Genomic DNA, 25,518 nt, shown 5'->3' with positions numbered 1-25,518 from the left:
AAAACCGTGAAATTATCTCCTCACCGAAGTGTTTTCTCAATAAATCCATTGATTGATGCGATGTGTGGGAAGTGGCGCCTTCTTGTTGAAACTAAATGCCGCCGAGATCACGAGCTTTAATTTCAGGCATCAAATAGTCGGTTATCAACGCGCGATAACGGTCCCCATTGACGGTCATGTTCTCACCAGCACCATTTTTGAAAAAATATGGACCAATGATTCTAGCTACCTACACACCAAATCTTGAATCTCTTCAGGTTGCTCTTTATCCCAAGTCCGACAACTTTGTTTGTTTACATACCCATTGAGCCAGAAATGGGTCTCATCGCTGAACAAAATTGGACTCGAAAATGTCTGATCTTTTGGAACTTTTCAAGAGCTCATAGAGCGAAGTGATGTCGCTTGGGAAGGTCGAACGGCTTTAGTTCTTGTACAAGATGTATTTTGTACGCCTTCAATTTAAGATCAGATCATCAGTCAGAGTTGCTGCGAACGGCGCCGTATCGACTCTCCACGGTCTTCGTGTACACGCTCAGCTAGAGCTGCTATATTTTCTTCATTGCGTGCTGGACGTGGTCTATTGAGTCGAATATTATCTATTGGATAATGATATGAATGCTGGATCTGCGTTTATTCGTTATTTCTACTGGTGTTTAATTTATTATTAATCGGTTTCGTTTATTATTAAACGACTCGGAAAAGCTTTTTCAGAGCTGACGCTATGGGCGTCTATTTCTATTAGTGTATAATGAACATATTGTCAACTGAGGATGTTCCGGGTGGAGAGTAAAGTTATAAACTGAGTGTCTTCGGTAGCTATATATGAAGACAGATAATTGTATCCGCAATATTTCATAGTTTGAGTAGTTCTTCAAAGTCGCTAACATCGAAATGGGACCGAGTTGGATCTCAATTGGCATCTTGCGATATAATACTGGACCTAGGGACCTTGCGTGCGCTCAGCGCTGGCTGACGATTCGCTCGTATGCGACTGCAAGTTGCTTTTGGCCTAGAGTAGAACGTAGGAGGTCTTCTGAATTACTTGCGCTTAGCAAATTTCATCTTTCCGCAATAATAGCAGTTCTTACTGAACATTTTCCCAGAGGCGTTCATGCCATAAGGCTAAAAATTTTGACGGACGCATGTTTTGAAAGTTGTGTATGTAAGGGAGTGAGGTGAAGACATCCAGACACTTTGCAAGACTATAGTTGAAGTATCTCAGCAATCTTACAATCGGTGAACCAAAAGACGTAGCCGGAACTGACATTAGTCGTCTCAACAAATTTGTGATAGGTTCAAAGCGCTTTGTCGATTCGTAGTGGTCTTATGTTTTATTATATAGAAATTTTTTAGGAAATTCCACGGGTAGGCTTTCCAAGCTCGAAAAGCGAATTTATTGACCAATTACGCGGAGATGGGTGATACTTATATTAATGTCACTGCTAGAACAACGAATGGCATTGCTTTCAGTAAGCGATTTAGTTAGCGATCTAAACAATCTGATACTCAAAAAAGAGCGCGTGGTGTGCTAATTCTTAGGAGACCAAATATAACAATGAAAAGTCGAAATCTGTGAAGAATTGCGACAAAACCGACTACTAAAGAGGATATGGGAAGGTTTAATTTTAAAGTCTGTGCCTAAGCCTAAAATTATGTACTCTCACTTGATAGAGCTAACAGTATTGCCGAATATGCGAAGGTGAAATGGGGGAATTTAAAGAGCGAAAGAGAGGGTTTAGAGCTAAAAACAAGCACGCTCATTGAACTGACTCAAAACCTTAAGAAAGAGTTCCATAAGTTACAGTTCCCTCAAAAATATATTAAAAATCGATTTCAAGACTTTATCGCAAACATAATTACACAAAATTCACATGCTTGTAAATAATGTCAAACGGGTATAAAAGCTGTAAAAGACGTTGACAGAAAGTTTTCAAAAAATATTCTGAAAATCATCATATAATCTCCATTTTTACAAAAGCATTTCTATATTTTATCAAAAAAAATCTCTATATTTTTGTAAATGTTTACAAAAATAGCACATTTACGCGCGTCATTACTGATCTCGCAACGCGTTCCACGGCGACTTGGTGCGACACCCTTGCGCGTACTCTCTCTTGCGGATTTTCACACACAGACTTGCCTAACGTAAATGAAGAGCTCTTTTAAAGATGTACGCATGAAGTTGAAATATTTATTTTTCCAGGTCCAAATCCAAAACTAAATGCCCGGAGGGAATACTCTCGAAGGACCCGCCCGAAACGACAGTAAAACGACTTCTTACAAACGAACTAACTACGACTAAACTTGATATTCTTTCAGAAAAAACTTGCACAGCATGCCTGCTGTAAATGCAAGTGCTGTGTGGTTCCAACAGCCGAGACCAAGACCGCGAAGAAACACTGGAAGCGCAACAGTGAGCGCAACCCAACGGTAAATGGCACATAAAGTTCTGCTCAGCTTACTACTCACATATAATTTTATTTTCGATATTCTGTTGCGCTACAGGGACAGTCGAAGCTTTTGAACAACTTTGAAGACATCAAGCATACAACACTCTCGGAACGTGGTGCGCTCAAAGAGGCAGCGCGTTGTCTCAAGTGCGCCGATGCACCTTGTCAGAAATCTTGTCCGACACAAATCGACATAAAATCTTTCATCACAAGCATCGCCAATAAGAATTATTATGGTGCTGCCAAGATAATATTCTCCGACAATCCGCTGGGTCTTACTTGCGGCATGGTGTGCTCCACCAGCGACCTCTGTGTTGGTGGCTGCAATTTGCAAGCTACCGAAGAGGGTCCTATCAACATTAGCGGCTTGCAGCATTTCGCCACCGAACGTTTCAAGGAGATGGGAGTGCCTCAAATAGTGCCGCCCAATGCGCAGAAGCTGAAAGATCCCAAAAAGAAGATTGCTCTAATAGGCGGTGGGCCGGCTTCGCTATCGTGCGCAACTTACTTGGGTCGTTTGGGTTATAAAGATGTGACGATCTATGAGAAGAACGCTTTTCTGGGTGGATTGAGTGCAGCGGAGATACCGCAATTTCGTTTACCTGTCGACGCGGTCAATTTCGAGATTAAACTCGTAAAGGACTTGGGTGTGAAGTTTGAGTTGAATCGTTGTTTGTCCACCAAGGACATAACGGTTGATGTAAGATGATAAGTAAGCAGTGGTAAAACGATGTTTTATACTAATTTTGCACCTTTGATGTGTTAGGGTTTACTGAAAGGAGGCAATCATGCAGTTTTCTTGGGCATAGGTTTGCCCGAACCAAATATTGATCCGGTTTTCTGCGGCTTGGATGAATCTATGGGATTTTATACATCGAAAAGTTTTCTACCCTGCGTGGCAGGCGGCTCCAAACATGGTATAAGCAAAGATAGCAAACTCCCCAAGTTGTCAGGCAATGTGATTGTGTTGGGCGCTGGCGACACAGCCTTCGATTGCGCGTCTGCTGCATGGCGTTGTGGCGCGGAACGTGTGCTTGTCGTGTTTTTGCATAGTACAGCGCTTATACCAGCCTTACCCGAGGAGGTTGAGTTGGCACGCGAAGAGTGGTGTGAATTGGTGCCGTACTCGAAGGCCAGCAAGGTGATTTTGGAGGACAATAAGGTGTGTAGGGCTGCCACTCAATATCATTGAAAGCTTTTGTTTTGAACAATTTATTTCGCAGATTGTTTCTGTTGAATTCATACGCACCGATATGGACTTAGATGGCACTATTAGAGAGGACAAGGATCAGAAAACGTATCTGCCAGCGGACTTTGTCATATCTGCCTTTGGCTCTGGGCTAAATGAGAATGAAGTGATTGATGCCATGAAACCAGTGAAACTCAACAAAAATAATCTACCGAAAGTCGATCCGAAAACTCTACAAACCAGCGTACCACAAGTGTTTTGTGGTGGTGACTTAGGCGGTATTGCCAAGACCACTGTGGAATCAGTGAACGATGGTAAAGTCGCTGCTTGGAGTATTCATTGCCAACTCGAAGGTCTACCACTTAACACGCCAGCCGATTTACCACTTTTCTATACTGAAATCGATAACGTAGACTTGTCCGTTGATGTCTGTTACGAGTATTTAGATCGTAAAACTTGCAAGAAAGAGATGCGCGCACTCAAGTTCCCGAATCCGTTTGGCTTGTCTTCCGCGCCGCCTACAACAACGGCTGCTATGTGTCGTCGCGCCTTCGAACAGGGTTGGGGATTCGTTGTTGTGAAAACATTTTGTCTCGACAAAGATATGGTGACCAATGTCTCACCACGTATAGTACGTGGTACGACATCAGGTTACAACTATGGACCGAATCAGGGCGCTTTCCTTAACATCGAATTAATATCGGAGAAACGTGCCGATTATTGGTATAAGACTATAGCTGAACTCAAAAAAGATTTTCCCGATAAAATTGTAATCGCCAGTATAATGTGCCCTGATAGCGAAGCAGACTGGAAGGATATGGCGCCTAAGGCAGAGAAGAGCGGTGCCGACGCTATTGAGCTGAATCTTTCTTGTCCACATGGCATGGGTGAGTCCGGCATGGGTTTGGCCATTGGTCAAGTGCCCGAACTGGTTCAAAAAGTTTCGAAATGGGTCAGCGAATCTGTTAGTGTACCAGTTTTTGTCAAATTAACACCGAACATCACCGAAATAGTAGATATCGCAACTGCTGTTAAGCGTGGTGGAGCTGCTGGCGTAACCGTTATTAATACTGTGCAGACGTTGATGCTTCTAAAAGCCGACGGCACTGCATGGCCGGCTGTGGGCGATGAGAAACGCACCACATATGGTGGCATGTCGGGGAACGCAACACGCCCGATGGCGTTGAGAGCGATCTCGGCTATCGGTAATAAAGTACCAGGGCTAGCCATACTTGGCTGTGGCGGTGTGGATTCTGGTGATGCAGCATTACAGTTTCTACATGCTGGCGCCTCAGCTCTTCAAGTATGTTCGGCCGTGCAGAATCAGGATTATACTGTAGTACAGGATTTTAAGAGTAGTTTACAAACTTTGTTGTATTTAAAAGCGAATCCACCGCCAAAAAATCCCGAACTGTGGGACGGTCAATCAGCGCCAACTCCCTTACATCAGAAGGGTAAGCCTGTTGTGCATCTCTCAGCCGAAGGCAACAAAGATAAGGTAAAGTCTTATATTTAGTTTTAACTTTACCAAATTGATTATATAATATCTTCAAAGACGTTGGGCTTCTTTGGTCCATATAAGCAACAGCGAGAAGAAAAACTCTTTAAGGAACGCAAAGAGAAGGGTCCACTGTCAAAGGATAAAGCTACGGTAGCTGACAAGAAGAAGTCTGGCGGTGGTAAACCGAAACCCGCGTTGTATGTAAACGATGTGATTGGCAAAGCGCTCAGTCGCATTGGCACTTTTAAGGAGCTGGACACCAAGCAGCAGAAAGTGGCTCTTATTAACCCTGTAATTACTATAAAACCCAACATTCCGTCAAATGTTATCTATTATTTGGCTTCATTTCCAGGACCTATGCGTAAATTGCGGTAAATGCTACCTCACATGCAATGACTCTGGTTACCAGGCTATAGAATTCGACGCCAAAACGCATATTCCACTGATCGGTGATGACTGCACCGGTTGTACCCTTTGCGTGTCTGTATGCCCCATCATCGATTGCATCACGTAAATATACTTTGAGCGGCTTAGATGACGGTAATATATTTTCCTTTTTCTTGTTTTCAGAATGGTTCCTAAGAAAATACCCCACGTCATAAAGCGCGGCTGTGGGGAGAACACAGTAATTGAGGTTCCCAAAAAATAAAATCAATTTTATCCAATCAACTTTTTTTCAATTAGCTTCTGCACTTATTTGTTATGAAATATATTTTCTAAGAAATATACTATTTTACTTTAATTACATTTATCTCAGGAGTGAAAGGTGGATTAACATATTCCAATTTGAAGATTGAACTGAACGAACTGAACTATCGTCTGCAAATGGCTTGATAAGAACCGTAAAAGATAAAAGACCAAGCTCCCTTTTACCCAGACTTTATTCCAACAAAAAAGAAATTGCTTGTATCATTATTGTTGTAGTGAATACCTGCACCCTATATTGGGGTAAAGCGCAAAATAAACTCTTCTAAACCACTTAACAGTAGGCTTTGGTAAACGGCGGTTTCCACGTGGGTAAAGGCGTGTCAGACAAGTGAGCTTAGCTTGAGTCATAGGGATCGGTTATACTCAGCTGTTTAGAAAAAACCCAGATTCTTTCTTGTTTCGGTAGTCATGTCCCTGAGAGCCTCCAAATATTATTCATCTAACCAAATGGTTAGTCTGCAATTTTATTCACACTACAAGTACTGCCGGCGAGTGACTTGAGAATGAAGACTACATATAGTATCCTAAAGAGGTTGCTGGTCGACATCTTGTTTTGCCCTCCTCAACCGACGGACAGGGATGACAATGAGATTTCGCAATTAAGAGTGAAATAGTAGTATATGTCGGAATCGTTGGACATTCAATTGATACCAGAACGATACGAGGACAAAGGTTGGAAAAGAGGGGAAGGGACGGGGAAGAGGACACGATTAGGCTAACCAAGTACTGTTTAAGATTCAGTATCACTATATTTCTAATTTTTTCAGTGCCAACAAGAAGTCTGAACGTCAGATTGGACCGATTGAGACGACTTCGCTTTTCATCTCGATTTTCGTGCTGCATTATCCGTTTTTTCAGCCCTTCCAATCTCAAACATATTATTTATAATCTCCTTTGCGGCAGAACGCTTATGGCGGATTAGGTTAGTGCACGAGCACTTCGAAAACTAAATAGGGGCACTTCGTAAATGGCATTCTAATCCCTTTGCTTCGGATCCTAGTTGTGAAGGTCTTGATGAATGATGCTGTCTGGTGGTTGCCTATGCAGACGATGTAGCTCCTTTGTTTAAAGAAAAAATCCTGAACACCGTTTACAATCTAATCCACGGGTCTGCTATTAGACTTAGAGAAGCTGGGTATATGAGGGACTCCGAGCAGAGATACACTGAATTCTCCTCCCTGCTTCGATTGCATTACTTACAATCTAGATCTCTGCATCGCGACCATTCTCCTGGCAGTGCCCTTTCAGCTCACACACATGCGAGGAATTTGTGGACTAGAAGAAGCCGTTGCAGAAAGGCTGCAGTTAACTTTTGCTACCATCAATGTAGCAGTAGATGTACAGCTCGGAAGTGCAGCTACCTTCAGAGAGGTGTGCATTCACTCCATAAGAGGATGTACTGCCTTTTAGCTCGCTGACTCTGCGCTCAAAACAAGACAAGGAATGCATGACCTAATTTACTCAAAATCGCTGCAGTAGTCGGTGTTCTGATTTTCCTCCGACTTTATACTGACTGAAGCTGAAATATTTTGGTAAACACCGCCTTAATAAAGTTGTGGTAAGGTCAAAACACTTTGTCGATCTATGAAGATCTAATGTTCCCTTTTAGGTGTTTATGGGTAACACAAAGCACGAATATCTGTCCAAGCGAGATACATCGATCTTGAATCGGCCCTACGACCTATCCTAATCTTATTTCAATGGACCAGCCTAAATTCATATCCGATGGGATCTGCTATTATTAGGTGAATCCACAACTAACCAGATATTGACCATGCGAAAAATCTTGAAAAGATGATCGACACACACCACCTCTTCGCCGATTTCCAAACTGCTTTTCGACAACACGAAAAATAGCTGTCTTTATGCCGCTATGACTCAATTTGGGATCCCCGCAAAGCCGATACGGCTGTGTAAACTGATGTTGAGTAATACCAAAAGTTTCGTCAGGATTGTTAAGGACCTCTCCGAGGTCCTCCGAGCTTTGGTATGGAACGACGTTTCATTCAAGACGACTCCCTATCATACGACAATCTACTTCCGGTAAAAATAATTCGAGCTGCAGAGCTAAATCGAGCAGATACAATCATCTAAAAGAGTGTGCAGCTGCTGGCTTAAGCCGATGACATCGATATCATTGGCCTCAACAACCGCACCGCTAGTTCTGCTTTCTCCAGACTGGATAATGAAGTGAAACAAAGGGGTCTGGTAGTGAACGAGGGCAAGAAGAAATATATCCCGTCATCAAACAAACAGTCGTGGCACTTGGTTCCCACATCACTGTTGACAGCCCTAACTTCGAAGTCGTAGATAAATTCATCCAACTTTGAGCCAGTATTAACACCAACAACAACATCCGGCTTGAAATCCAACGTAGAATAACTCTTGTCAACAGGTGGTACTTCGGACTGAGTAGGCAATTGAATAGTAAAGTCTTATCTTGATGAACAATGACCAAATTCTACAAGTTACGCAATATTCCGGTCATGCTATACGGTGCTGGGACATGATTGATGACATCTGATGAGTCGACGTTACGAGTTTTTGAGAGAAATGCTCTGCGGAAGATTTATGGTTCTTTGCGCGTTGGCCACGGAGAATTCGCATTCGATGGAACTATGAGTTGAATGAGATATACGACGGCATTGACATAGTTCAGTGTATTAAGAGACAGCGGCTATGCTGGCTAGGTCATGTCGTCCGAATAGATGAACACAGCTCTGCGAACAGTACTCGCCGGGACAAGCAGAGGAAGAGGAAGACCTCCACACCGTTGGAAATACCAGTTGACGAAGAACCTGACTTCATTTCAATTGGCGCCGAAAAGGATGAACGACTGGCGCACTGTTGTAAACTCGGCTATAACCGTATAAGCGATGTCTACGCCAGTAAAGAACAAGAAAAAACGTTAACTTCGGCTGCACCGAAACTAATATACCCTTCACAGGTGCATTTCTTTTAGTAACTATGTGTTCAGTTTGTATGGAAGCTATATGCTATAGTTAACCGATCTGAACAATTTCTTCGGAGATTACATTGTTGCCTTAGAAAATAATCTATACCAAATTTGGTGAAGATACGTTGTCAAATGTGAAAGTTTTCCATACAAGAACTTGATTCCGATCGTTCAGTTTATATGGCAGCTATATGTTATAGTGGTCCGATATCGGCCGTTCCGATGAATGAGCGGCTTCTTGAAGAGAAAATGACGTTTGCAAAATTTCAAAACGATAACTTAAAACTGAGGGACTAGTTCGTATATATACAGACGGACGGACAGACAGAGGGACAGACGGGCATGGTTAAATCGACTCAGCTCAACATACTGATCATAGGGTCTCCGACGCTTCTTTTTGGGTGTTACAAACATCGTGACAAACTTAATTTACCCTGTTCAGGGTATAAAAAGATTTACATGCGTAATTTATATTACAAACACCCCTTCATACATATAAATTCTCGAATAAATAAATGCAAAGTTTTAGAGTATGAATACATGATATAATAAGTGTCCTTTATTGATATTGATATCGCTTTAGTTTCACATAATGCTCTTTCATTAATTCTTATTTACTTTTTTTATGTAAATAACCACTTTTGCTTCTGCTTTCTAATTATAAATACATATTTATTTTGATAGATTTTAATTGCATGAACTTTGCCACGGCATTTTGCGTAAATACAAGTGGAAGTGGTGCTTGGAACAAATTGAACTCAAAATCGGTTCGCAAAGACATTTAAATACAAATCATAGTAGAGATATTTATTAATATATATAAATTTATATATGCATGTATGTATGTATGTGCAGGTTAAAATCTAATTGAGTGACATGAACAACGCAGTGAAATTACAAACTATTAGGAAATGATGCTGTGTACTGAAATATTAAAATCAAAAGGCTACAAATACACGAGCACATATGCATGTATGTGCGTGGGTGGGGGTATTTATTTATGCTGGTATGTAATTACACAAATATTAGAGAATAATTATAAATTCGTTGGAATTTGTATAAATAAAAAGTATTAAGAGTAATGTAAGAGTGCGCATGAAATAAAATATTTTTGGAGATTTTTCAAATACATATGTATGTATGTATACTATTTTTAATATTATAAAAATTGTTTTGAAATTCTACAAAAAAAAATATTTATTATAAACGAAACACACACAGGTAACAAAAATAAAAAATATATTGCAAACTCTCCTCTCAAATCATATGGAACGTATTTGCGCTGTTAGCGTTTATATATTTTTTAAATTATAATACAATTTTGTTGTCTGCACTACGCGCTTTCTTCTACGCTTTTAACGCTTTGCGCGCATTTTATTTTATTTTCATTTATTTTTTACTTCTATTAATTCACTTTTGTTGCCAGCCTGCTGTGCTGGGCTCTCACACATAAGTATACGTACACGCGTGCATAACCTCACTTATGCCTGCATGAATTTCGCATATATAACTTACTTATACATAATCGATATATAAAATGTAGATTGTAATGCTTTTTTTTAATAGGAATATATACGCATACATATATTGGAGGAGTTTCTGATTAAAATTGCTAAAAAAGCATTTAAAATATTCACGCATTGTCAATAAAATTGCGACTTATAGATTTCTTTTATATAAAATACTTAAATAATTTTACAAATTCCAATGCCAAACGCTCGATTTTAGTGATTTTATATATATTTTTTATGCTTACTATTTATGTAGGTAAATTTTATGTTTTTTTTTTTTATTTTTCACACTATATAAAAAGGACTTGCAACGGAAGGACTCACAAAATTGGCATTTTTATTACGCAACACACTTCAGTGCAAGACAAGTGCAGCGCAAAGTTTACGACAAGTGATTTATATGAAAAAAAGATGAAATAATTTTAATTAAAAAATATGTAACTGTGGTTACGTACATATATGCTAAATTAGGTTAGATTGTCTTCAGCTATTGTAGGCATTTTGATTTCCAATGAGACATTTTGCATTTTCTTGATCACTGTTTTATCATAATTAGAAGTTTTCAATCTAGCTCATGTCTCACATATTCGAAAATAATTAAAGCAGAATTTTTGAGGCGCCTTAAGCTACTTTTACTGCTTGCCACGGATATTTTAAGTCGCCTTAAGCTACTTTTACTGCTTACCACGGATATTTTAAGTCTCCTTAAGCTAATTTTATTGTATTCCACGGATATATTGGTATGTAAAATATTCCGATTTGAAATTTTTTTTGAAAATTAAAAATTTTTTCGCAAACGGTCCGTTAATTTTCACCACTTTTGTACTGTTATGCGCTACAATTCAATTTGAGTAGTAAAAATCAAATTTTTTGTGGTTTTTATATTCGAAAAATTTGCTTTTGTATTCAAAAAAAGTAAAAAAAGGTAACAAAATCAGTCGTTTTCGAAGTCACTTCCAGTTCGAGAAATTTTTTTCGAAGCGAAGTATTGAACTGGACTATACTTGTATGCAAGTGAATTAAAGTTTTGAGAATAACCAACGAATCCAAGACTTTTTATTTAAATCCTCTTCGAAATTTAGAATTTTGCACGATTTTCCACAGTACTTGTCGCCACTTTGCCGCCTACTTGCCTACACATGACAGTGTAAATGTTATATATAATTATTTTGTTGTTGTTGTTTTTTTCTTTGCACGGTATAAAAGCTAGACTTTTGTTGCTGTATAAAAGTATGTAAAAAATTGTGCGTTTCCTGTTTTTGTTGACAATTTGTTTTGTTGTTTTTATATTATATTTGTTTTTATTTTTTGTTTTTGTTGTATTTTTATATTAACTTTCATAAATTTCAGTTTCATTTGCAATATTTGCCACCTCTGTTTAATGGTATAAAAATATTATGCTGTGAATATGTATGCATGCTCTATGTATATATGTATGTATGCATGTAAGTATGTATGTAAAAGCGTTTCTTTAAAAGGGCATGATTACCATTTTAATTTTCATACAAATTACTTTAATTACTACATTAATTATTGATGTATTTATTTGCCTTATAAAATCTCCAATTGAATTGTATTGCGGTTTGCTACGTTTCGCCACAATCGCATGATATTTCAGTAAAAATTGCATGCGATTTATTTTAATATTTCAATTCATTATCATTTAACTTATTTGCGTTTGCTTTCTCGTTTCTTTTTTATTTGATTATTATTATTTTTCTTAATTTTTTGACTCACTTTTACTTAAATGTATGCATATGTATGTTTATGTGTGTGTGTGAACGCTAGGTTTTTTTCACGATCCTTATTGGCAAACAATTTTTCTTTGTTTACTTCACTTTTCCTCACTGCTCCCGCTTTTGCATGCCTGCCTGCTACTGAATTGCATACAAAGTGTGTTATTTATCAATTAAGCAATCGCCCAGCCCATTGCAGCGCCTTGAAGTCGCTTAGAATTCCCACTGTGTGGCCGAGTCGGTGCCATCGTCGAGCAGCTTGAACGCGCCATTTTTCGTAGCGCCCAAATATTTGCCAGTTTGCGATCTGAAAGCAGTGCATGAAGAGCAAATTTAGTAAGTCTTTATAATATAAAGAAGATTTGTGTACCTTATGCAGATTCGGGTCGGCTCGCGCAGCTCCAAGTAGAAGCCATCGGCGGGCGCATCCGCATCCACGGAGATACCTTCGCCGTCGATGCGCCAGTATTTGCCGCTGTGTGCCTTCAAGTGCACCAGACCCTTCTGGGCGCGCTCCACCAAAATCGTCTCGTAGGTGGCCTTGTTGCATTCCAACTTGAGATTGCCGGGCGTGCGGTAGCCGACAAAGCCCTGCTCACATTTAAGTACAAGTATGGGTCTGCAAAGCATATGTTTTAATACAAAAAATTACACAAAAATGTTAGCAGCTAGCTGTTACCTATTTATCAAATAGAAGTAGAATTTCGTGATCTCCTCAATGCTCTCGGATGTGGCGAATAAGTGTCCGGAACGTTTGGTGGCCAAAAACTTGCCATTATTCGCGCGGAAGGACAGCGAACCGTCACCATGCCAGACCAGCTCGAAGAGCGCATCGGCACAACGACGATTGCCGGTGGCTTGTATGCCACCGCCAGCGGTCAGACACCAGTAGCGGTCCTGTGTGGTGCGCAACGCCCAACGATGGGCGGACCAGTCAAACTCCAGCTGGAATGTCTCGTTCTCACCCACCTCATCCTGATTGGCGGTCACATCGACGCCCTGCTTCACCGACACATAACGCGAATTCAACTCGGCTATGAATGAGGCTTGCGGCAAGGAGTCCTCTAATGAGAAGAGCTCATCACGTGTCACCGTCGAGGAACGTGATTTCAGCACAGCTTTCGAGCCAATTGGCGATAGATACTGGCTTTGCCTGACACAAACGAGGAGTAGAAAGAAATTCAAATTAATTAATTGTCATCGATCATTCGCAATGCATCAATCAAACTCACTTGTCACGCAACGCCAAGTGTCCGCCATGGTATTCAGCGCTGAAGAGACAATCCTCATTGCAAACGGTCTGCAGTTTGCCGTTAGCATTCAAATACCTAACAAGAAAAGTAGTAGAGTCATTGCATTTGTTGTAATTGCGCGGCGGAGCGCAGTGCTTACTTGTTGTTGCATGTATGCAAAGCATAACGTCCGCCCTCCTCGGCGCGGAACTCCAATGTGAAGAGCGTATCCTCGCCCCATGGTATATTCGCATCGACATGTATCTCGTCTTGTGATTCGGACAGATGTGCGAAACGCTTGCGGCCGATTGAGCGCAAATTCACTTGTGGCCTGGCGGCCAGGTGCACGGTCCAGAACTCGCTGGAGCTGGGCGTTTTTGCGGTGCAGACGAGTTTGTCGGGTGTGCCGCCAAGGAAGTAACCGCGCGATTCATTCTTCAACGCCCAACGTCCGGTGCCATCCTCGCTGATGCTTATCTGGAAGCGGCTGCCAGCATCGCGTTCATCGCTCTCGCAGAGCACATTGCCGAACGTGTCGACCGAGAGATATTTGTTTAGATGAGATCGTAAATATATAATACCTGAAAAGAGCGAGTAATGGAGGGATTTTAATACAGCCATTAGTTTGTTTAGAAAGCGTAGAAGATTGTAAAAATAAGCAGTCTGTAGTACTAATGAGTGAAGTTTGTTCCAAACTTGAGATTCAGGAGACTTTTGTTTTTAAAGTGGTTTGGCAATACGGGAGTTTCTTTGAGATTTGAGCCTACTATTAGCAAAATGATATTATTTGTAGTTTTCAGAGTTTCCAAGTTTCAAAAAAATCTAGAAACAAGCAAATATTTTTTGCTAGATACTTTGCCCTGAACTACTTTCATGTTGTTTGGGACAGGTATCGAAACTGGATTAAAAAGATATCGGTAGATTTGTATTGCTAACGGTGTGATATCATACGAACTTGGTGGCCAATTGACCGGTCCAAAACGTGAAATTATCTGCTCACCGAACAGTTCTCTCAATAAATCCATTAATTGATGCGATGTGTAGGAAGTTGCGCCGTCTTGTTGAAACCAAATGTCGCTGAGATCACGAGCTTCATTTTCAACCATCAAAAAGTCCGTTATCATGGCGCTATAACGGTCGTCATAGACGGTTACATTCTCACCGATATAATTATTTGAAGAAATATGGACTGATGGTTCTAACCGCCCACAAATTACACCAAACCGTTGTTTTTTCTGAATGAAATGGCAGCTCTTGAATCTCTACAGATTGCTCTTCGTCCCAAATGCGGCAATTTCGCTTTTTTACATACGCATTGAGCCAGATATGAGCTGAAAAAAATTTGGCTCGAAAACCTCTAATCTTCTGCGAACTTTTCAAGAGCTCATAGAGCGAAAGCGATGTCGCTTGGGAAGGTCGAGCGGCTTCAGTTCTTGCACAAGCTGTATTTTGTACGATTTAAATTTCAGATCTCAATATAAAATGCGCCAAGTCAGTCCATACGTCAGTCCGAGTCGCTACAAACGGCGAACGAATCGATTCGCCACGGTCTTCGGGCACACGCTAAGCCACGGCTGCTCTATTTTCTTCACTGCGTGCTGGACGTTGTCTATTCGGCTGAATATAATTCAATAATGAATGCTTGAATCACCCTGTATTAATGAAATCTCTCTAAACACATAATAAAAACATATTTGAGACCAATCTAGCAAAGTATTACTTCAACACTTCTCCACATAACAAAGTATTTATTTTTCAAACGCGATCCTAACCAGGTCATGAATGGATGGATGAAGTTGGCATCTCTAAAAAAAAGACTGATGAGCTCTACTCATTCCAATCAACAATTATAAAAAGTATCCCTCGCCTCTCAAATGCTATCAGAATGTGATTAAAACACTTTTTACAGGAAGTAGCATCATGCCTTAATACATACGCTTATGAGTATGTATGTGTGTATGTATAGTACGTACGCAGAAATATCCATATGTCACTGATAAGACTATACAGAGGCTAATTGGTCAAGAGATAAACAAATCATTAATGAAAGCGGAGATTAAAGCCGACGAATGCCTGTGGATGGGCTTATCAAGTCAAGCAGCAATTTCAGAATAACAGAATAGCAGTTGTTGCATTACGCAGCAAACACAACAATAAAACAAACAGACATACATACATACATATATACATACCATACATATAATATATAAGTATGTACATACATACATATATATAAATTGTGACTGCGGTAGTGAGTACTTTCAACGCTGGCGCACGATGTTGCACCAGCTGAGAGTGCTTGGTGCTTGTAATTGACACGCTTTCCCACTTAAATGCTAGATTTACAACAACGTCAATTTAAGCGAAGGATAGTTTATTGCGCTTTAAATCACCCATCTGAGGGCAAGCGTATGCAGCGAGCATAACCGCGAAGAATTGTGGACCGTAAAATGCAGTTGTGTCGAAAGTAATGACCGTACAATGCGATAAGGCTACTCTTGCAACAACAATAGCAACATCAACAACAACAACAGCAACAGTATTAACAATAGTAACATACATTGATTGCATTTACAATGGAAATGCCGCTGCTTGCCCAAGCAAATTGAACGATGCAAAATGCCTGTATGTGTATACATATGTGTGAGTGTGCCAAGGAAAAAGAGATTGCGCGGCTAATAAGGCAGAGCAGCAATACTTGGTGAAAAGTATTTGCAAACATACATACATGTACATATTACTCACATATGTTGCTATGCAAATAACATTTGTATATATGCAATACAACAACAAACATGCATCGATTGCCAACAGCACAAAAAGTAAGAAGCCTAGAAAGAAATGTTTGACCAACAACAACAATCAAAACAACTTTTTTTTGTGTCGTACAGGCGCAAGAGTAGCGAAAGGTCAGTCACTGACAGGCAGCATTGATGGATTTGCTTGCTGAAATTGTGACCGTCTGTAGCTACTTTGGCCGTTGACAGCCGCCAAACCGCATGAGCAAAAGCAAATGTTGAAAGCATAAAAGAAGGAAGCTAAACAAAAAGCAAATAATTAGAAATTGTACTGAGTTTATTCTGCATTAATTTGAATTGGGTGATGCATGATATTCATACTCAAGTTTGAACAACATCTAGAAATTTCTTCAAAATATTATAGATTTTTTACAAATATGCACTTGACAACGCCGAGAAATTTTTCAGCGCGCAAAATTATTAAAGTAAAGTGACCGTTTCGTAAAAAAGAGTTATGCATGAGAATGACACGCATGATGTTTTACTCCAAGGTCTGAATCAAAGCGATGTTATCAGCTTGGACTTTAGGCTTTACATATCCCTACAAAAAAAAAAGTCTAAGGATGTGATATCACACGATCTTGGTAGCCAATCGACCGGCCCAAAATGTGAAATCAACTGCTCAACGAAGTGTTCTCTCAATAAATCCATTGATGACGATTTATGCGATGTATGGAAAGTGGTGCCGTCTTGTTGACACCAAATGTCGCCGAGAACACGAGCTTCAATTGCGAGCATCAAAAAGTCGGTTACCGTTACGTTCTCACTGGCATCATATGGACCGATGTTTCCTTCGGCCCACAAACCACACCAAACCTGTTTTTTTTCTAAATGAAATGACTGCTCTTGAATCTCTTCAGGTTGCTCTTCGCCCCAAATACGGCAATTTTACTTGTTTACATACCTATATGCCAGAAATGGACCACATCGCTGAAGATAATTTGGTTCGAAAACGTCGGATCTCTTTAGAACTTTTCAATAGCCAATAGAGCAGATCCATTTCGCTTGAAAAGGCCAAGCGACTTCAGTTTTTGCACAAGCTACTCTACACGGTCTTCGTGTACTCTCAGCTAAGGCTAAATAGATAGTATGTACTTAGATAGGTATGTAGATAGGCAGTCGGCAATTAAGGCAATAATCTCACATCGCATTACGTCAGAGAAGATCCTTAGTAGCCGGAAGGTACTAGATGTAACGGCTGCCGGAAAGTAGATATATGAAATAGCTGATTGTATTGTCAAAAGTACCATTCATCTAGGTACAGAGCAAGTTCAGGAAATACGGAAGTAAAGTATTTCCAATTAAAATTAGATTTCTGAAAGCGCTGATAGTCGTATCAGGTCGTGATCAAGAACCCGGAAGAAAAACAACCATGTTTTTCACTCACACGGTCCCCAAAGGACTGTTGGCCTAATGACAGGTCACAACCTACTGACATCACAGTATTGTCATTTAGGTATTGTCTTAAATATCTAGTGGCTCCGCAGTTCAAGGAACTAGATGATTTATCAACAAAAAGCGTTGAGTACAGTTTCATGCTTCAGCTCAAATTAAACTGATCCTCCATCTGGCGTTACTAAGAAGTGGGTGTATGTATGGCGTGATAGCCGACCGGTATACTAGTATCACCTAACCAAACAACCCACATTTTCTTTTTCTAAGATTTGATTAGCTTAGATTAAGCTTTTGAAAAGTCTCCACAGCAGATAGTAGTTGTTGTTGTGGCAATTACCTAGACCCTTTTTGGGGGAAGTAAGAAGTTAGTTGTCATCGAGGTCACTTAAAGGCAGGCCCAGAAAACGAGCAGTTTCGACGAGTTTGGACCAAAGGGAGAAAAGGGGTTAAGTGAGTCGACGATTTCATCGAAAACACCCGGGAAGAAACTGCTTAGAGAGGAAGGTGTTATGCTCCTTTACTAGTAGCATGCAGACCCTACAGTGTATGTGCTCGATGGGAGACATCAGGAGACACCCTGTAATTGTTCGGAGTGCGGTATTTCGGCAGGTTTAAATAATCCCATCTGCGTCCTACTGCCGACCATATTGCGGAATTTATAACTGGCCGGCCGATTGCCTTGGTATGTTGTCGGCATCGTTTTAAGGATCTTACTTTAGTTGCAATCGCGGTGGTGTGCGAAGTGAAGGAGTGCAGACTGTCGAGTGTTACTACTAAAATTTTAAGGTGATTTACCGTCGGAATTCTAACTTCGTCAACGGAGAGAACGAGTAATGTTCAGTTTCAGTCGGTGCTCCTTCGTCCAGTTCGTGAATAAGATGGTCGCGAATTTAGAAGGAGAGAGTTTTAGGCTCCTAGCGGTGAGGAAGCGCGGAAGTTCGGAGAGGTAGACATTCACTTTTGAACGCATGCCATCAATTCCATTTCCCGACGTCATTACCGTAAAATTATTTGCGTATGAGGTTATGGAGGCTCCTTCTGGTGGTTTCTTATCATCTGCGTATAAGATTATGGAGACTCCTTCTGGTGGTTGAGGGAGTTTCGAGATAGTGATTAAATATTAGCGGGAAGAGTACACCACTCTGAGGAAACCCGCTGTTTAATTCCCCATAACTTTGATTGTTTACCTCGAAATAATACCGATGATTGTCGACCGCTTAGATAGTCCAAGGTACAACTCTTAAGTCTAGTACCTTTGGATGGTTGTAGGAAGAAGTGATAGCCAAGGTGCTTTAGCCATAGGCTCGGAGAGCAATTCAGGGGAACAGTGTTGAAGTATGTTCGGCGCGCCATCTTCCGCACAATTTTTATTATGCGGAATAGTGACAAATCAAAATTTATATTACTTTTGTTCCCCATAATTAATTTTTGGTTTTAATGTGTACCCACAATAAAATAATTGTTCAAATAAAAATTCAGACAGTATTATAAAAAAACGGTTCCTTTCAAGAGGGGAATACTGTATTTAGTCTCTGTTTTCATTCAGTTTCACTTCGGTTTATTCAGCGAAATCAATATTTTCTTTGTTTTTGTAAACTATTAAGTTGTATTTTAATTTATATATGCTGTATACTTTTAACTAACACGAATAAACATAAAAAAGCAAAACAAAAGCTGGCAAAAATTTGCTTAGGAGCAGTGAAAAAGAAAACGCTGTCTCATCATTAGCAGAAAAGAAGAAATACGGCGAGCGCGATTTTCGCCAAATAAAATGTTTTGTGATGACTTAGAAAAGGAAATGAACACAAAAGCACAAACAAAATTAACGAAAATTTAGCATTGTTTTGTGCAAATGTTTTTTGGTTCGTTTTGTCCAAAAACAATTGAAAGCAGAAACTGAACAATCGGCTAATTATGCATCTCGGGCGCTTTGAAAGCTTTCGTGCGAAATACTTATGAAGCGATTAAATGATTGATAGATAATACGCGGGGTAAAGGCGGGAAATGAAGAGTGGTAACGGCTATTCACGGCAAGAAAAGCTTTGTTTCGCGTCTGCGTTTTCGTTGCGATTGTTGGCAACAGCGTATTGACATGTAAAGCCGGCCATTATTTGGCTAATTTGACGCTTGCCATAACAATTTGCAGATGAAAGTGTTAAAAATCAACACAAATCTGTAAGTGGCGAAAAGTCGAAAAGTGTTTTCAAATACGCAATTCGCCTTTACGAAGAGGAAAGTGTTAATATGAATTTGTGTTTTGCCAAACGAGGCATTAAATTATTGTGTACATATGTACATATTTATTTTCTTAACGCAAAATTAGTAATTATTTTTTCTATTTTCGTAAACAATATCGGTCATTAGTAGCGAGGACATTAAATAATGTTTGTGCAGAAAACATTTCGTGTCTGTTTTTCAAACAACTTTTACTCTCAAAGATGCTCATATATGGTATACTTTCAACACATATATACACACACATACATACTTATGTGTTTATGCTTGCATTGGCGTTTATATTTATCTAACTTTAATGAAGTTTATTTTGCGACAGACAGTTGCATAAAGCGTGAGTCGCCGGTCAGTGACACAGTTCAAGCCCTGTAGGAAAAATATGCCAGTAAGAGTTAATATGCTACCACATAGTGAATATAATACAAGAATAGGCTGCGTTATTGTTGCTACAATGACAAAAAACACGCGCCAAATATTTTTGGTTAACGCTATCAGGGTAACAGTACTTAATCGACTACAACTATGGGTGCCTAGTGATTGCGTAGCGTCGCCTTTAGTGGAAACGATTTGTGGTATTTATAAGTAAACAGATGACGAGAACAACATTATATTATTATTATTTATTAAATACGAATTAAAATTATTAGAAAAAGTTAAAATAATACAAAAACTTTTATATTCAGCTCTTAAATGGCTATTTTTAGCACTGTACCATATCCATCTAACAGATAGTTCTTATAATCAATAACAAAACTAGTGAACTTGTAATGGTTGAAATGTTATAACCTCAAAAAGTAATTTATATATTTATAGCCTGAACAGGGTACTTTAAGTTTGTCACGAAGTTTGTAACACCCAGCAGGAAGCGTCGGAGACCCTATAAAGTATATATATATATAAATGATCGTTGAGCTGAGTCGATTTAGCCATGTCCGTCTGTCTGTATATATACGAACTAGTTCCTCAGTTTTTAAGATATCGTCTTGAAATTTTGCTGACGTCATTTTCTCTTCAAGAAGCTGCTCATTTGTCGGAACTGCCTATATCGGACCACTAGAACACATAGCTGTCATACAAACTGAACGATCGGAATCAAGTTCTTATATGAAAAACTTTCACATTTAACAAGATATATTCACGAAATTTGGTACAGATTATTTTCTAAGGCAACAATGTAATCTCCGAAGAAACTGTTCAGATCGGCTCACTATAGCATATAGCCTCCATACAAACGGGACACATAGTTACTACAAGAAATGCACCTGTGAAGGGTATATTAGCTTCAGTGCAACCGAAGTTAAAGCTTTTTCTTGTTTTTATATAAAAATTCCATGTTTGTTTTGCTCACCGGGCGCTCTCATATGAATACGGCGTGTTCATAAATAAATATTACTTTGGCAAAATACAATTTTTCTTTTATTTTGTTGCATTTGGAATATTTTTTTTGGAGTTTTTAAATTTCACAGAATTTTACGCTTAACGATTTCACTAAAAGCAAGCACTTATAAAATGTAAATTCGGAGAAAACGAATATTAGTATGGTTGTTGGCAAATGCATACAATTTAAACTTCCACTTGAAATCCATAAAATTGCTGAACAGTTAACAAACTCATAATTTATATGATACATACATATATGGTATATGTATATATGTACATATATACATATAGTTGTTTGTAGATATGTGCATTAAAACAAAGCGGAAGGAGGCAATAGAAGCGAAAACTTCTTTTCCTAGGGATCATAAGCGATGATTTAAAATAAAATTTTAGTCCAAACCAAATTATTTATTTATTATAACTTTATTATCTGACGAAAGGTACGTTTACGTTAATTTAAAAGTTTGCTTTCTTTACTTTGAATTTGTCGAGACTTCAAAGAAAGAACTGAACTTTTAACCTCTTTACTTACGCCTTTGGCTCTCTCATAGATACCAAAATTTATCTGATTTTCTACTACGCTAAATATTTAGTAGATACCGAATTCAGTATTAGATAAGAATATAGTATGCTTACTATTGGTAATAACTACAGAGCAATCTGGACTTTCCTGTAATCGTCTCCAATATTAAATTGATTCAAAGTATTGGGAGGGAAACTTAAGGAATACATATATAAAATAAGAGACTCGAATATGTACTCGTAGTTAATATTTATAAGACATTTTATAGATATGATAGAGTAAAATGGTCCACAAAAATTATACCCCCACAAATAATCAGAGCGTCACTGGGAATTCGTAATTCTTCGGAATATGTCTCAGCAGCAGTGAACTTGTAAGACAGAGATCTCAATGAAATGGTTTTTAAGCATATATAAGCGCCAAGTCAGAGTGTCGCAGCCCTTCGAAAGGTATAGATAATATAACAAGAGCATATGTACAGTAAGACGAGGTCTACGAAAAGTTTATCTCAAATATATGATCAAATTTAAATATACCATAAATTAAATTAGGCTTTATGGCTGCTCCTCAAGATAAATCCCAACATTCATCTTAAGACCGAATATCCAATGACTAATCATAATGTGATGATGACGATGATGATGGAATGATATGTGCTTTTTATTGGGGGTTGTTTTTTTACGTGGCGGGTCCCAAACCCAGTGCACTACCCTGTGGAGGGATGGCTTATAACTCGGCTTAAAGCTCGCCTTTAAACGAATGTTTTTTGGCAACCCAGAAGATACTTGGTGTAAGACCAGAAGTAATGAGCTGCTTAGGCCACATGTAAAAGAATCGCTTCTGGTCACTCCCAAGTGAATGGCCCTCAGAGTACTTTCCTCACTTCCGTGAACTTCTACATATGGATCCATCCTCTAGGAATCAGTATTAACACCAAAAACAAAGTCTTCCTCGAAATCCAACGCAGAATAACTCTTGCCAAACACATTAAGCAACTCCCCGTCCTGCTATATGGTGCAGAGCCATGAACGATGACAACATCTCATGAGTTGACGTTACGAGTTTTCGAGTGAAAGTTTCTGCGGAAGATTAATGGTCTTTTGCGCATTGGCAATGGTGAGACGCTGAACGATGAACTGTACGAGATTAAGAGAATGTGGTCCGAATGGATGAAACACTCCAGCTCTGAGATTACCTCCACTCTGTCGAGAATATCGAGTGTAGAAGGGCCTGGCTACACTTGGAATCTCCCATTGGTGCTAAACAGCGAAAGAGAAGAACGACTGGCGCGCTATTATCAACTCGGCTATAACCGCGTAAACGGTGTTTACGTCAGAGAAGAAAAAGAAATTGATGTTCCTACACTCCCTATCGATTCTACCCGAAATGGAAGCTAGGTAAACCGATCGAAATTTAAAGTCATTATTCTAAGGCATCTCAGTGAACCCCTTTTTATTAAGCAGATAGCACATTGGAATAGTTAAAAAAATGCTCAAAGACATACATATATTGAATCGTTCGCTAAGTAATTTCGTTTGATGACAACAGCTGATCTTATTGATCTTATTGAGTCGTCGAAAAACAACTCTAGATATTGCTAAAACATTAAATTTGTTTAATGCGACCGTTCACAAGCATATGAAGAGTCTGAGGTTATTTCGAAGCTTAACACATGGGTTCCTCATGTCCTTACAAAACGAAATTTGCTTCGTCACAAATCACCAAGTAATTTGTTTACCAAACGCTAAAGAAGTGATCCATTTTTGAGCGCATTGTTAACGCCGACAAAAAGTGGTTTGCTTACAAGAATGTAAAGCGCAAAAGATCATGGTCTATAAAGGATGAAACAGCTCAAACCACTTTGAAAACCGATAGTCACCAAAAAAGGTTATGTTGTCTGTTTGGTGGGATTTCAAAAGGATTTTGGTCCGACACTGCCGCGATTAGTTCTGCAGTGTATTGCGATCAGCTGGTCAAATTGAGTGATGCACTCAAAAAGAGAGGCTAAAACTGATCAATAGAAAAGCTGCGATGTTCTACCAGAATAATAAGAGACTACATGTTTGATGGCGCGCCAAAAGCTTTTGCAGCTTGAATGGGATGTTCTGCTATACCCACCATATTCACAACACTTAGTACCTTCGAACTATTACTTGTTTCGGAATCTGCACTTTTTTTTGGATGTGAGAACCTTCACGTCAAAAACCACTTGAACCAATTTTTTGTCTACAAGGATCAAACATTTCTGCGGTGTCATCTGCCCAAAATAGAGTATTGTTCCACACATCAATGTAGCTTTTGCGACCAAGTAGCAGAGACACCAGAGCACATACTCCTGGATTGCCCCGCAATTAGAAGGAGTCAGAGTATCGGGCAGTTGTATCCGGTAAGAGAGCGCATCACAACCACTAACCCAGGAGCTTTACTAAGCCTCTTTCATTTGACTGGATTAAACGAGGTGTTGTAAGAACAGGAGAGGGCACAAAACGAAATTCCATAGTGAACGAACCAATACATATATTTTATTTTGAAAGTGCACGTGATTAAAAGGCTTACTGTCAAAACAAAAAACTTTCCCTAAACTGACGCCGTATTCAGCCTCCTACTACTCTTATAGATTCTTCATGTCGTCCTGGCAACATAGCGAGAAAGCATCGATTTGCTAAGCGCGCATAATTGGAACACTAACTAACTGTACCAGCATGCATAGGTCAGACTGGATTTTGTGGCACGCGGATTTTTGTTGCAATTTGCTGGCCGTGGCACACCTCTAAATCAAATTTGGCATTTAAATTTGTTCAACACGACAACGCGATCACTGTCTTCCGCCTCTGTTTGGGCCACGACACACCCAGCCGCAATTATGAACGTTTTATGTGTATGTATGTGTTTGTGTAAATGAATTTTGAATGCTGAACGTGCAACGTTCGTAATTTAATGCAACGAGCTCAACTGATTGCTTATCGCTTACCAATAGCTGCAGCAACAACGTACACAACCACAACCACAACCGCAACAATAACAATAACAACAATGCGCAAAGTGAGAAAATCAGAATGGCTAAACTTAATACTGTCGATTGCAAACAGTTAGGTTTGTTGCATGATTGCGAAATGCTTGAGCAAACAAGGTGTACCGTTGCGCGGCTGTTGCCAAGCGCGCTGATACGAGGCGCGATATAAGCCACCGCAGCTGCTGCTGTTGTTGCACACTGCACTATGATTTATATGGCAACAATCGCCGGCTTGGCAGCCACGAAAACGCCGTGCAACAAGCGCGCGCACACACACACGCACACAAGAATTGCAAACTAATCTTCGGCGAAAACGCATGTCAATTTGTATATATATATGCATATCTGTGTATGTGTGTGGGTATGCAAACAAATTTGAAAGGTTAAAGATGCGACAGCCGCCAAATCATGTGCGTGGCATGCAACAGAATTGTAAAAATAAATCAATAACAACAACAAGCATCTTAATACAACTTAACGGCGTACAAAAACAAGAACAAACGCACCAATAACAACTGCAACAAACATAAAAATGTTTAGCGAAAAATTGGAGTATGATGACCGTGCACCACAGCACGTTGCACGTTGCACATTCACAAGTTGCAATATTAATTTCGCATTGACCATTTGTTGCGCTATGTGTGCTCATTTGCTTGTTGACGTTGTTGGCGCTGCGCAGCCGGTCGGCCGGCCGGCCGTGTGGCATGCCACAATTTCGCCGCAACACGTCTCGGGAAAACAATGAACGGCATTGGACGTCTGGCGGTCGCCGTTATGTGCTGCCACCTTTTCCACACAATCACGTTATAAATTATGAACGTACAGTGGCCACCAGCCAGCTGCTGTTGCTGCAACAATAACAACGCTTTTCGTGTCAGCCAATCAACTCGG

At 39.6% G+C, this 25,518-nt stretch overlaps 2 protein-coding genes across 3 annotated transcripts in view; one reads left to right on the top strand and one right to left on the bottom strand.

The window, feature by feature from the left end:
* Window positions 1-1,972: 1,972 nt before the first annotated feature.
* Window positions 1,973-5,825, top strand: LOC126758311 (dihydropyrimidine dehydrogenase [NADP(+)]-like). The gene is made up of 9 exons (XM_050472544.1): window positions 1,973-2,145; window positions 2,204-2,264; window positions 2,320-2,430; window positions 2,506-3,150; window positions 3,217-3,612; window positions 3,674-5,137; window positions 5,195-5,431; window positions 5,493-5,650; window positions 5,711-5,825. The coding sequence occupies exons 1-9, from the start codon at window positions 2,021-2,023 to the stop codon at window positions 5,787-5,789; spliced, it is 3,276 nt and encodes a 1,091-aa protein (XP_050328501.1). The 5' UTR covers window positions 1,973-2,020; the 3' UTR covers window positions 5,790-5,825.
* A 3,502-nt stretch (window positions 5,826-9,327) lies between these two features.
* LOC126760732 (protein singed) overlaps window positions 9,328-25,518 on the bottom strand; it is a 63,764-nt gene continuing 47,573 nt past the window's right edge. For both annotated transcript variants that reach the window (XM_050476589.1, XM_050476590.1), the window contains 5 exons: window positions 13,444-13,864; window positions 13,284-13,379; window positions 12,731-13,204; window positions 12,422-12,670; window positions 9,328-12,358 (listed from right to left, as the gene is read on the bottom strand). In XM_050476589.1, coding sequence (XP_050332546.1) covers window positions 12,265-12,358; window positions 12,422-12,670; window positions 12,731-13,204; window positions 13,284-13,379; window positions 13,444-13,864 — 1,334 coding nt within the window. In that variant the 3' untranslated portion in view covers window positions 9,328-12,264. The remainder of the gene's footprint in view (window positions 12,359-12,421; window positions 12,671-12,730; window positions 13,205-13,283; window positions 13,380-13,443; window positions 13,865-25,518) is intronic.

The sequence above is a fragment of the Bactrocera neohumeralis genome, chromosome 5, assembly GCF_024586455.1.
Source record: "Bactrocera neohumeralis isolate Rockhampton chromosome 5, APGP_CSIRO_Bneo_wtdbg2-racon-allhic-juicebox.fasta_v2, whole genome shotgun sequence".
NCBI classification, from domain to species: domain Eukaryota; kingdom Metazoa; phylum Arthropoda; class Insecta; order Diptera; family Tephritidae; genus Bactrocera; species Bactrocera neohumeralis.
The sequence above is the reverse complement of the archived record's forward strand: the minus strand, read 5'-3'. Positions and strand labels throughout refer to the sequence as shown.

Excerpts from the sequence above, each read along its gene's own strand:
- LOC126758311 (XM_050472544.1), top strand. The coding sequence starts at position 2,021 with ATGTTTACAAAAATAGCACATTTACGCGCGTCATTACTGATCTCGCAA. Across the intron at positions 2,146-2,203 it reads CACACACAGACTTGCCTAAC|GTCCAAATCCAAAACTAAAT; the intron begins GTAAATGAAGAG and ends TTATTTTTCCAG. Across the intron at positions 2,431-2,505 it reads ACAGTGAGCGCAACCCAACG|GGACAGTCGAAGCTTTTGAA; the intron begins GTAAATGGCACA and ends GTTGCGCTACAG.